Genomic DNA, 13,056 nt, shown 5'->3' on the forward strand with positions numbered 1-13,056 from the left:
ATTCACAATAAAGAAACCTGATCCTGTTGATCAGTAGCAATGAGCTCAGCCACCCGTGGAAATGACTTCTGTCCCACTCAACCCCCCTCTTGGTTCAGTCATTTTCACCAGTTTCCAGATCATCTGTCATGAATGACCGTGTTCCCTTTCTGCATAATCACTGTTAAAAAGTAACTTGTTGCACAGACTGTCACGTAGTCAGGCCCAGACACATTATGTATGATTTGCATTTTGAGCTCTGTTTCATAACTATGACCATTTGTTGGAAATGTCATTTAAACATATACCATGCAGTGAAAAATTTCCCCCTTCCTGAGATCTTTTTCTTTTAATTTTTGCATATGTAAAAGGTTTAGGATTATCAAACAAATTTTAATATTGACAAAGCTCATCCAAGTAAGTACAAACTACAGTTTTTAGAAGATCTTATTTATTAAGGTGAAAAACAACTTTCCAAATATACATGGTCCTATGTCAAAAAGCGACTTTCCCCCTTTGCTAAATCATGAATTAAGTGTGACTAACTGCATTTTTTTTTTTTTTTTTTTTTTGCAAGCTGATTTTAATTCCTCCACAGTGACGTGAATAACTCATTGCCAGTTCTTTACTACGGCGACTGTAGACCGCTGGAACAGCTGTGGCTCGCAGACACAGTGTGTGCCAAACTGCGGTTTATGTGTAACAGTTTGTGTTTGGTGAAATTTGCTGAGCAGTTTCAGACACTACATTTGAAGTTAGCTGCCCCTTGCTTACTTTGTACTTCTGTAGCACCAGCTACATGATGAAACGGCTCCATTAACTGAAGGTGCTCACTTTAACCACCAGCTGTAAAGACTATCCTTGTGGAAATGCTGTGTCAGTCCAGCAGGTACTTTTTTTTTAATCATGAAGGAAAGCTCTTACTGCGGGCCACTCTAATTTAGGTGACTTTCCCATGATAAGTCTAGTTAAACCAGATTAATTTCTTAAACTAAACCTCTTACTGGTAGATAATCTTTATCAACATTATAAAACACCCTGTAATTGTATTCCTAGACTAAGACGTATTCAGGTGTAGTGAACATGAGACGTAGAAGATCGAAATGACTCACGCCGAAATAAATACATTAAAAATCTGTACATAAATTAAAAAAAAAAACCTTTAATTTGACCAATATTTTACAATTAATCTACATATAGTATACTGTTAGTTTTTTTGTTTATTTACCCATTATTTAGTTATCATTTATCAATATTTCCAGTCTTTTCTCTCTATGTTAATATTTATGGAAGTCCTGCACCACTTGCATAACCTTGTTCAGAGTCATTTTCAAGAGTTAAAAACATAGATTGTATATAAAAGAGGAATGTTGTGATATTACCATCTTATAGCCACAGATACCTCCTAAGTGCTAAGTAATATACAAATAATGCACAGCCTCTTGGGCAGGCGAACAACACACTGTATTATTATTATTTATCACGCCATTCTGATAAAATTGTTTAAAAGGCACCAACAACACAAACACAGGAGTGAGGATAGGTCAGAGGGAGAAACCAGGCCACCTACAGCTATCTGTGTCTGTGCGCCTGTCAAACAAAGCAGCCATGCTGCTATGTGTAGCACCTTCCTACTCAGCTGACCCAAACACACACGTTCATATATTGCTTTTATCTATACCTAAGGACTTTCTTACAATTTCTCACACACACACACACACACACACACACACACACACACACACACACACACACACACAAACAAACTCGGGGGTCAGTACCCAAGGATCCTGCAAGACAACCTGCTCAACCACCTGAACCAAAGTTGCCCAGATGCAAAACAATCCAGCATCGCAAACAGACTCTGCAGACAGTCTGACCTGCAAAAACTATTAATTTTCAACATTTTTTCTGATGAAAGTATGTTAATGTATATTAGTTTGAGGACCGAACTTTATGCAAGTCAGTGTGAGGAAGACTGTTCTGTTTTTTTGCACCCATACTTCTACTGTTATGAAATTATTGTCCACCTAGATTTTTTATCTTTTTTCCAATTACTGAACTAAAATAAAAATTGTTTGTTTGGTTTCTCTTCCTTCCCCATAGATTAGACAGAGAGTGTTAAACACACACTTAGCGGGTCTGTCGCCGTGCTGTGGCACGCGCTATTTACAAGTGTAAACACTCCCAAACTTCCCAGCAGCAGTATACACATGCACGAGGACACTCCTCAACTTACAGCGCGTGTCTGGCCCCTCCTCATCGTGATCCCGTTATCAAAACATCAGCCTCTACTAGATACAGTAGCTGCTGAGAGCGAAGCAGTGACAGAAAGCAGTCCGGCTGTTTGCAGAGAACACTTGGATCTGTTCAATTATGGAAGCTTCGGTAAAAACAGCAGGAAAATGCACAGAGGCAGCGAGGGGGGATTTAAAGGAAGGTGAAGTGGCACAGAGCTCCCGCGGCTGTTGCCAGAAATGTGTCCCTGGATTCATTCCGACAGTTTACCGCAATGAGCTTGTGCAACTTTTCAAACTAGCGGGACCAGTGGTAAGACTGTGTGGACACAACTGAATAGCTATATTTAACTGTAGTGGTGTTTTTATTCGGACATTATTTGGCATCCCTGTTTGTCGCTCTCTGTGTGATGTTACTGACAGGAAGAGCTGATTTACTACAGACGTTGTGCCATGTGTCAGTAAACTTGGGACTCGTTATTAAGACTGTGTTATATCTCGTCCCGTTTGTTTAAACTAAACAAACCCGGGACTGTAGGACCGAGCTGTTTATATCTGTTTAGTTGCTTAGACAGGTTTGTGTTAGGTTTTGTATTGTTGGTTGTCATTTATGCTTAGAAATATTTAACCATGTATGCTTAGAGGTGTATAATTAATTGTGTAGTGATAGGTTGTGTGATCTTTAACAGGCTGCAGAGGCTTGGTGTGTATTCCACACTAGAATGCACACCCACATCCTGGGAGCACGAGAGAGGTCGTACCTTCTCTTATTGTTTTATGGTAGGATTAACGTAGCTACGTCTGTTCTAGTCTAAGTGCTTTTTGTTTAGATGAGCTGCAGGAGTTCCTCACCGTGTTATCTAGGGTGAACCATCTAGGGTGAGGGGGGGGGGCTACCCTCTTCCCGTGTCAAGGATGTTTGCCTTTGTGCTTTCATGTATATGACCCTTTGATCAGCAGTACCACACACACACACACACACACACACACACACACACACACACACACACACACACACACACACACACACACACACAGTATTCTTTGTTCACATGTATACCTATGTAAGATGCTATATGTTAATGACCCTATGCATATTCATGTAACCACAATAAAAGGAGTGCTATGGGGAGCCTGGCTGAGAGTCTGATGGAGGTCAAGTGGTGGGACGACACTTGGCTCTAGGCAGGTCTCCCTCATGCATGAGTAAACCAGAGAACTTTGGTGCCTTGTGTCTTGCTTTGCTGTGTAATTATATTGTCTTCAACGTTCCAGCGAATAGGTTCAAGCTACAAACCTATCAGTTTGGCATCATGTTTATTTAATTTTAGATGCATTAATTGTGTTTTTATGGCTTATTTGGATTATATGTCAAATTAGTCCAGATTTTGCTTAAAGCTCAACAACATACATTTGCTTCAATATTTCTTAAATGTTTAACATCCTTAAGTTACTAAATGTTTTAACCATATTCATTACTTATTTATTTTTCCTTTAAATGTATTTCTAAATACAACACAGAGTCAGGATCTCCTCTTCTGTACTTCAGGTCATTTCCCAGTTCATGATTTTCATGATCGGTTTTGTCAGCACGGTGTTCTGTGGTCACCTGGGGAAAACTGAACTTGCAGCTGTAGCATTATCAATTGCGGTGAGCAGACATTTCAGTGCCTTTGTTGTTGAACTGTAAATATGCATCATTTTTTACCCCACTTTATGCATGTTGTGTTTCGTTTGCAGGTAGTTAACGTCACTGGTATTTCCATTGGCACCGGTTTGTCATTAACTTGTGATACCCTCATATCTCAGGTAGGGTCCTCACCAGAGCTTTCACTTTATTTGTGTAACCAAGACAAACACAAGCAGCACAGCTGGGTTCCCAGGTTCTCCTGGAATGCCCTTTTAAACATCTCAACACTGAGCTTTTGTGTGGAGTTATTTTTCTATGATCAGTCATACCCTTGTTCTTTGGTGGGATTCTGTGTTTTCCAACTTTTCTCACCCGAGCGTCTGTCTACCTGTTTCACGCAGACGTATGGGAGCGGTAACTTGAAGCGTGTGGGTGTGATTCTCCAGAGGGGAGTTCTGATTCTGCTGCTGGCCTGTTTCCCTTGTTGGGCCATCCTCATCAACACTGAGCCTCTCCTACTTGCTGTCAAACAGAGTCCAGAGGTCGCCAGGTGAGCCGTTATTAACCAGCAATAACAGACGCATGGATGTTGTGACACTGCTGAGCATGTGTCTGTCTCACTCTTAAAGAAACACAAATTATGCAAAATGCCAAGCACTATTAGTTTGTGCAAAACAATGCAGTAATCTAAAAGCACATTATACCTGCAGTGGCAGTGAACAGTTAACTGAGCACTGGAAAATTCAGACGTTTTCCTGAACAAAGATTTTAGCTAAAGCCAAAAAGAAAAAGAACTGTGGTACCAGCTGTGTAAAAATATTTTTAAACCAGTTTTGTTCATTTGTTGAAGTATCATAGACTAGAAATGTCTGTTTAACTGCTAAATCCTCCACTTTCTTCACCACCGTTGTTCAGTTTTTAATCTGAACTGTCAGTGTGCTGGTTCTTACTGTTTACTGTTCACTGACTTTTTTCTAAACATAACACAAATATGTGAATTCAGTAATGCAAAGGCATGAATTTTTCATTCAGGAGAACAAATTATGACCTCTTCACACAGATTATGGAAATATTTAACTTTGTACTTGCAGGGCTTTAAAATTAAACTCAGGAAAACAGCAATTTGCATGTCAGCTGTTAAAGTCACTCAGCTTTCTATGCAAGTGAGTTTAGGGTTCATCATTACTAACCTGTGAGGAATAACTGGTTAGATTTGTGTACTGGTTTACAGCCCAGCAGCGTCTCAGACTACATGCTATGTTAACATGCCAGTGACATGTCTCGACTTTTGGGTAAAGTTGCAAAAAACGTAATTGACATCACGAGACCTGAGATGCATTTTCAGTTTGTCTAAACTATTTGGGATTAGTTGGATCTGATAAGTTCAAAAATGAAGCATCATCATTGGTCACACAGGGTTTATTTTACAGCATAACACAATGAAGTCACTGTTGTTTACCAAAGTAGGAAACAGTAATGTGCAGAATGAAGTAAAAGAACAAGAAAAATACAATGTGCCCATAATTTATGTGCAGTCACCATCAACAGTGTTGCAGGCTTACTTTGTCTTTTCATTTCCACATGAAGCCTTTCCCAGCTCTATGTGAAGATCTTCATGCCTGCTCTGCCGGTGAGTTTGATTTGACAGAGTTTTGAAAGGTGTTAAATAACCAATTTCAGCACAGCTAAAAGATCTGTTAGATCTCTGTTCCAGATGCAAAGTTCTTAACAGTTTAATAGATTTACACATGGTTAGGTTTGTGCGGTCTTTCATGTTTGATGCCTGCTGATCTTGGTTGATGACGACTTTTTCTCCAGAAGCAGCTTAACGTTTTAGGTTGTTATTACAATGTATTAACATCAAACACTCATTATTCCCAGAGGATTCAGTTCAAGCCATCCGTAAATTTTCTTCCACTTGTTCAAATCAGGGTTGCAGGGGCACTGGAACCTATCCCAGCTGTCACAGGTCTAGAGGCAGGGTACAACCTGCACAGTGTATAGCAGGGCTAATGAAGAGACACGAACCATTCACGAACACATTTATATCTCCAGCCAATTTAAAAATCACCAGTTAACCTAATATGCATGTCTCTGGACTGTGGGAGGAAGCTGGAATTCCCAAAGAGGACCCACAGGCACAGGGACAACATACAAGCCTTGCCTAGATTCAAAGGACCTTAGCTAACTGTCCAAATTCTTAGCTCAGTTCATTTTTTTAGCAGCTCCAATTCACAACAGTCACATTAAGGCACTTATATTGCAGAAAATCAGAAAGCAATCCCACAAACTCTGGGACAGAGTAGACAAGGGTTAATGACATTCAGTGGAGGCATATAAATGCAATGAATCTGTAGTAACTGTAACTTATTGTCATTTGACATGTTTCTCAGCTTTGGCTGTTTATTATCTTCAGTAAAAAGTGTTAGCGTGCTGATTAACCTAAGATCCGATCATGTGCTCAAATTTGTTCTTCGCTTCTGTCAATGAGTCTCTTATCATTTAATGTTTGCTTTCTTCAGGCTGCTTTCATGTACCAGCTGCAGGGGAGGTATCTTCAAAATCAGGTGCTTGAACGTGCATATGGCCCAACATTACCTTAATAGTTGGCTGTGCATTTAAAACATTAACATGAATGTTATGTGTATTTTGTGCTTTGGTGTACAGGGAATTATATGTCCTCAAGTTATAACTGGAGCAATTGGAAATGTCTTTAACGCAATATTCAACTACGTCCTCATCCATCAGCTGGATTTGGGTGTTGCGTAAGTTTTCCTCCATCATTCCTGTGACATCATTGGTTGAATGTAACTCTAAATTCAGTCAAAGAAAACTAATGTGTTTTAAATTCTTTATTTAATGATTCAGTGAATTTAACACAGATTGCACGATAGATTAAATGACTAAAAAGTCAAATAAAACTTACATTACCTTCTAATTTTAGTTTGGGTAGCTCTGTTGATAGCGTTTCATTTGATTGTCACTTTAAATATGTGGCATTAAATGTTTATTTTTTACGGTGTTTTTGTCTTTAAGTGGATCAGCAGCAGCCAATGCCATCTCCCAGTATTTGCTGGCAGCAGTCTTATTCATTTACATGTACTTGAGAGGTCTGCATAAGGCTACATGGGCAGGTCAGTCATTTTACTTCTACAGGGAATCTTGAACTTGCTGAAATGTTTTTATTTTGCTGTGTCATTCGTGACAGTTACTATTCTTTAACAGGAGGGTTTCAATAAACTTTAAGACATCTCTGTAATAGTTAAAACGTGTGGGATTTAAATAACATTTCATGGTAAGGTCAAATATATGTAAATCCTTCATTGGTAATTGTTGATCCTAGGCCTATCATAAAATTATAATTTAAACCAATAGTTTGAAAGATGACATATAGAGTCACTCTGACCCACAGGTTGGTCCCTTGACTGTCTCCAGGAGTGGGGACCCTTTGTCCAGCTGGCTGTCCCCAGCATGCTCATGCTCTGTCTGGAGTGGTGGATGTTTGAAGTGGGAGGATTCCTGGCCGGTGTGATCAGTGAGGCCGAGTTGGGAGCTCAGTCAATAACCTACGAGCTGTCCATTCTAGCATACATGGTAACTCCACTCAGTTTTGCTTGCATGTTGACTTGGCGTTACATTTTGGAATTACACATGGACTTTTTCCATAGATTCCACTAGGGTTTGCTAGTGCTGCCAGCGTACGGGTTGGGAATGCACTTGGTGCAGGAAACATCGAGCAGGCCAAGCTGTCAAGCAAAGTCCCCATCATCTGTGCATGTAAGAACCGACGTATTATTGTCTGTGTTACATAAATGGAAAGCACTAAAAATACTGATAACTGAGCAGTAGCAGCTCTAGTTTCATTTCATATTGAGCCTCATGAATAGAAAATTTTGAATAAAATATTGTTAAATAAGCATATGAAGCATAAATGTAATAAAATATAAATCCATCCGTCCTGCCACCTCCTTAACAGCTTATCCAATACCATATTGTTGATGGGAGCTTATCCCATCATTAGCTAACCTAGCATGGATGTCTTTGGACTGTGGAAGGAAGCTGTACCGAGCTATAAACCATGCAGGAAGGTACTTCACAGCAAAACGGTCATGGGTTTAAATCCACTGGCTGCCTGTGTCCTCTTGACCCATCAGAGTAAATCAATAAAAATGTAATCTAATAAACCTGGCTGCTGTATTTAAAGTGCTTTCTGTGTTCTTGTCATCGCTTTTTCCTTCAATATTAAAATTGAATGATTTTAAAAGAGTGTAATGCATTTTATTCTGGTTTCTTTTTCTCGTTGCAGTCATAATAGCGTGCTTTGTCAGCGCTATTTTCTGTGCCTGTAAAAATGTAATTGGATACATTTTTACTTCAGAGCTGTAAGTATAATTTCTGACCTTTAACCTCTACTCTAGGACGAGTTTCTCCGTTACTTATTTTGGTATTCTTGTATAGGTCACATCAGGTTGTTTTATGTGGCTGCTTAAACTGTTGAATGTTAAGTAAGGCTTTAACTTTCATGCTGACTCACAGACACATACGGGTGCCAAATTAAAAAAAAACAGTTACGCTTGTTATTCATCCCTTTGTCCCAGTGTCCATTTCATTAACTGAAACAAGACTGGTTTACATTGTTGATTAGATAAAAACGAACACAATAATCAAATAATTTCATGTTACATGGAGCTCATTGCATTGAAGGTCGTTTTTCAAGTTTGTGTATGCTTCATGGTGTTTGACTGTATTTTAACTGCACATATTTTTTTAGTGATATTTTGCAGAGGGTTTCTGACATCATGTTGGTGTTTGGTTTCTTGCATCTTGGTGATGCAATTGCGGTAAGAAATGATTTTACAGCAGTGATCAACATTTTAGGCTAATACTGAAAAATATAAAATGTGATTCAGAGAAATCTGTTTGTGTTTACAGGGCGTGACTGGAGGAGTTGTCAGAGGTGTAGGAAAGCAGTCGGTTGGTGCTCTGTGTAACCTGATCGGGTACTACTTTATTGGCTTACCCACTGGTGTGTCTCTGATGTTTGCAGCCAAAATGGGGGTTGTAGGTGAGGACTGAGTGAGGGTGGCATTCCAAGCTCCCTTGTTTTCCTTCATAGCATTGGATTGATATTACATATTCAAGACAAGAGAAAATAAGATATGTCGTACTTTATTTATCCCTAATTTTATATAATAACAATTAATTTTATTATATTCATTAAATAAAACCAGACATTTTGGTAGTTTTCTAGTCGAGTATGTTATAATAATGCCAGGGAGGAAAGACATCAGCAGTGACTTTGGGGAAGCATTTGTTGCTGTCCATGAAGGTTTGCAGCCGAAATGGGAGTTGTAGGTGAGGGTGGCAGAGCAGTGAAGTCATTCCAAGTTCTTTTATTTTCCTTCACAGTAAATTAATGTGACATATTCAAGATAAGAGAAAATATTATTTGCTGTTGTTGTCATCTTTCGGTGATTATTTACAGTTTTACACAAAATCATGAAATACAAAATGCTCAGAATTACAATTACATAGAAAAATAAATACATTAGATGTAAAGAAAAAAAAGTACTAATAGGAAAAATTAAATCTTTAACCTTTTAAATGAAACATTTTAGACAGTATTCTTTATCTAATCTTACCTTAAATTGTCTTTCATTAAAATGATGCATATACTGCTGACGCTATGCGAAAGCGACAATCACCGCATGTTAAGTCTTTCAGGTTATGCTGTATTGGGAACAAATGTGTGCAGCAGTCAGAAATTAAATGTACCTCCGGCCTGACAAGCAGGCAACCCATTAAAACTCTTCTTCTTCTGTTTTTTCTGCTGTAGGATTTTGGGCAGGCCTTACGGTTTGCGTGTTCGTGCAGTCGATCTTTTTCATCACATTTTTGTGCAAACTCGATTGGAAGAAGGCTGCTGAAGAGGTGCGCACCTGCATCTATTGACAGTTTATCACACTTTCACTCATCAAAGCATGTCATTGACTGTTGTGTCTGATCAGGCTGAAGTGCGAGCGGGAGTCCGCGTCAAAGAAGAAAAAGACACGATCAAGATGGAAAATAGAGGTGAGTGGGCAAACTGGCTGAAACATCCCATTATTACAGTGTCTTATTCATACTTCTCTTTCCAAACCCTAGACTCTAATCTCATCCAGACCCCAATCAGTACTATTGCATCCAGTGGTGAGAGCGCTGAGGTGGACCACGTATTGATGGAGATGCAAATACCAGAAGAGAGTCAAACCACCAACACCACTACAGTGGGAGATGTTCTGTCAGTGTCACAGCTGGTGTTACGGCGCGGCCTGGCGATACTCATCATGATCCTCATCCTCGCTGCTGGAGTCATTACCAACACCGTCCTCACTCCACTGCTGAAATGATGCAAAGTTGACAGTTGGACAAAAAGCACAAAGTTTATCTAAGTAATACAAATGCACCTTCTTTTGTGGGAGGGTTACTTACACTGTTGATTCAACAGAGGAACAGCTGTGTGCAGTCTGTGCCCCGTCTTACAGTGTCCGGCCACAGAGATGAATTCAATAAGATGAAAAGGGCGGAATATGTAGTAAACAAAGGACAGCTTTATTAAGGCCTTTAATGAAAATGTGTGTAAAATGAGGCCACTGTTTGATAATGATAATCAGTTTGATGATATTTTTACAGTCAATTTGTAACATACAGAACCTGCAAATAATTTAATGCACATTTTATGAAGCGTCCAGTCCTCTCATTTCATTTTATATTTTGCTGTAATACCATTCACACTGTAGCAGTATGTAGCAACTTTAAAGATATTGTTTGCATACAGTTAGTCACACTCCTTTTAAACATCACTGATAAACCTGTGTATCCTTGCTTGCAACTGTTGGAGCAGTCCACCTCTTTCCTTCATGTACATCTTAGGCAGGGTTAAGACAAGGAAACACAAAAGCACGCTCTCTTCACTGGGACTAGGCCTGCTCTTGTAGGCAAAAAGAAAGCACTGTGTATCTTTACACACTATATAACTTTTTTCTGCTGACCTTTGTCCAGTGTTGGTGCAGGACAGTGAGATCCAGGCCACATTTCAGTTTGAGAACAGAATATAACAGAACAAAAAACTTTTATTGTAGGGTGGAACTGGTTCCAGATTGGGCACTTGGTCTGTTTTGGTGGAAGGAAGATACTGATGTTTTAATACTAAAGTAACATTCTTTACAGTCTGTATTTTCAGAATAAAACTATGACTGTGGTATGAAAAGTGGGACGTCTTCCAGTAATGATTTATAGAAATATTGTTTAACTGTACTCGTTTTGTCAATAAAAGGTCGAAGTTACTTGACCAAAACAGAACTCCAGTGACAGTTTTGTTTGTTTTTTAGTTGAGGGTTCGTGCATGAACCTTGGGGTTATTGTTGTATATACAGTGTTGGGAAGGTTACTTTTAAAATGTATTCCATTACAGAATGCATGCCCCAAAATGTATTCTGTAACGTATTCCGTTACGTTACTCAATGACAGTAACGTATTCTGAATACTTTGGATTACTTAATATATTATCATGCTTTTTACAACTACATGAATGTACTATTGCTGTGTGATTTATTACTATTACTGAAGGTCCACGGCTCCGAACTGTAGTAAAGGGAGCTCTGACTACTACGGCGGGGTCCCTGTCGGCTCGTAGCTGAAAAATAGCTTTACTTTGTTGTGTGGGTCAACTTTTCTTGCGAGAAACAGAGAGAGGCGTTGAAAGGCTGCTTCAACGGAACTTATTGTTTTCGGAGGAAAACACGAACACAGTGTACAGTCGAGTCTTAATAGCTTACTTACAACTGGGCTCGTCAGGCACTCTTCTTGGCTGAAGTCGTTATTATTATATTTACATGCTTCCAGCTCCCGTTATTGCTCGATGACACCTCGTACTTTTCCACTCCCCTTTTTCTCCCTCCTCGCACTCACAGACACATAACGTGTATGGCAGTCCATTCTCCCTGCAGCACGGACTACAATGCCCATGATGCTACATTCTTTAGAGCTATGCTTGTAGCATTCTGCTTGTTAGCTTAGCACAACAACAACAACAACGAAAAGGCGCTCTCTCTCACCCAGGAAACACACAGTCGCAGAGAGAGAGAGAGCGTCGCCCTGTAACCATGGCAACCGTAACGCTGCCGCCTGGAACAACAGAACGTAGCTGTCAAACAAAACCCAAACAGTCCTGACCCGCGACAATATCAAACAGGAAAGTACCGCAGTGTAATCCATTTATTTCAACAAAGTAACTGTATTCTAAATACCACCTTTTTAAACGGTAACTGTAACGGAATACAGTTACTCATATTTTGTATTTTAAATACGTAACGGCGGTACATGTATTCCGTTACTCCCAAACACTGTGTATATATGTAGTGTTTTGTATGCACACAAAATACATTTCAATGCCTTTGCCAGCATGTCCCCAAAACACATTGAATAACTGATTTCTCTGTGTAAAAGGATACAAATACCAAAGAAGATTTATCAGAATACTTTAGTGATCCCTAGGGGAAATTCTTTTTCGTTACAGTGCTCCATTATAAACAACCATTAACAAAGACAGACAATACGCTAACTAAGAATAGCACAATATATACAGGCATATATATACATAAAGGTCACTTATTAATAAATAGCTGAAAAAGGAAGAACATGCGCAAAAAGGGTGTAGCTGTTGCCGTAAACAGTGTGTTAAGTGGATGCGTGTGTTAAGTGGATACGTAATTCTTTAATTACTTGTTATAGTCACGTAATTAAAGAATTGTTTTAATTTTGCAGTGTCTGTCTAATTATGTTTCCTTTTTCCCCCAAGAGGAATGAATTGTGAAGCTTAACTGAAGAACTATATCTGTTTGGTATCATGGCTGCAGCACACTGGATACAATCACAGTTAACAGGTGTTGCCAATAAACCGCTCCTCTACTGCATGACTCTTTCATCTTCACAACAAGACGTTATTGCCATGGTAACACCTACCTTTAGACTGGCGTGATTTCCCCTCTGGAGCTTTCGATTCCATCAGTGACCTGACTGTGCTCAAGCTTCAGTAAATTTAGGTCAGAGTAATGAGTAATAGTAACTAACTAACCACCTCCTGTTACCAGTTTAAATTCAATTATATACATTTTATATAAATAAAATGTATACAAATTTGGACATAATGTATATAAATATGTAACTTAA

At 39.1% G+C, this 13,056-nt stretch overlaps 1 protein-coding gene across 2 annotated transcripts; it reads left to right on the plus strand.

The window, feature by feature from the left end:
* Positions 1–1,088: 1,088 nt before the first annotated feature.
* On the plus strand, positions 1,089–11,261 carry LOC146573258 (multidrug and toxin extrusion protein 1-like). 2 transcript variants are annotated; one of them, XM_085277931.1, is made up of 16 exons: positions 1,094–2,529; positions 3,766–3,867; positions 3,957–4,025; positions 4,248–4,396; positions 5,434–5,476; positions 6,369–6,413; positions 6,514–6,611; positions 6,883–6,980; positions 7,259–7,440; positions 7,515–7,623; positions 8,153–8,228; positions 8,618–8,687; positions 8,779–8,911; positions 9,683–9,777; positions 9,855–9,918; positions 9,991–11,260. In XM_085277931.1, the coding sequence occupies exons 1-16, from the start codon at positions 2,356–2,358 to the stop codon at positions 10,233–10,235; spliced, it is 1,752 nt and encodes a 583-aa protein (XP_085134057.1). In that variant the 5' UTR covers positions 1,094–2,355; the 3' UTR covers positions 10,236–11,260. The 2 variants fall into 2 exon arrangements, with proteins under 2 accessions (XP_085134056.1, XP_085134057.1); XM_085277930.1 differs by having other exon boundaries at positions 1,089–2,529; positions 9,855–11,261.
* Positions 11,262–13,056: the final 1,795 nt, after the last annotated feature.

The sequence above is a fragment of the Mchenga conophoros genome, linkage group LG6 (genome assembly GCF_057382185.1).
Source record: "Mchenga conophoros isolate Kocher_MC1m ecotype Shallow Benthic linkage group LG6, M_conophoros_male_GT1.1, whole genome shotgun sequence".
NCBI lineage: Eukaryota > Metazoa > Chordata > Actinopteri > Cichliformes > Cichlidae > Mchenga > Mchenga conophoros.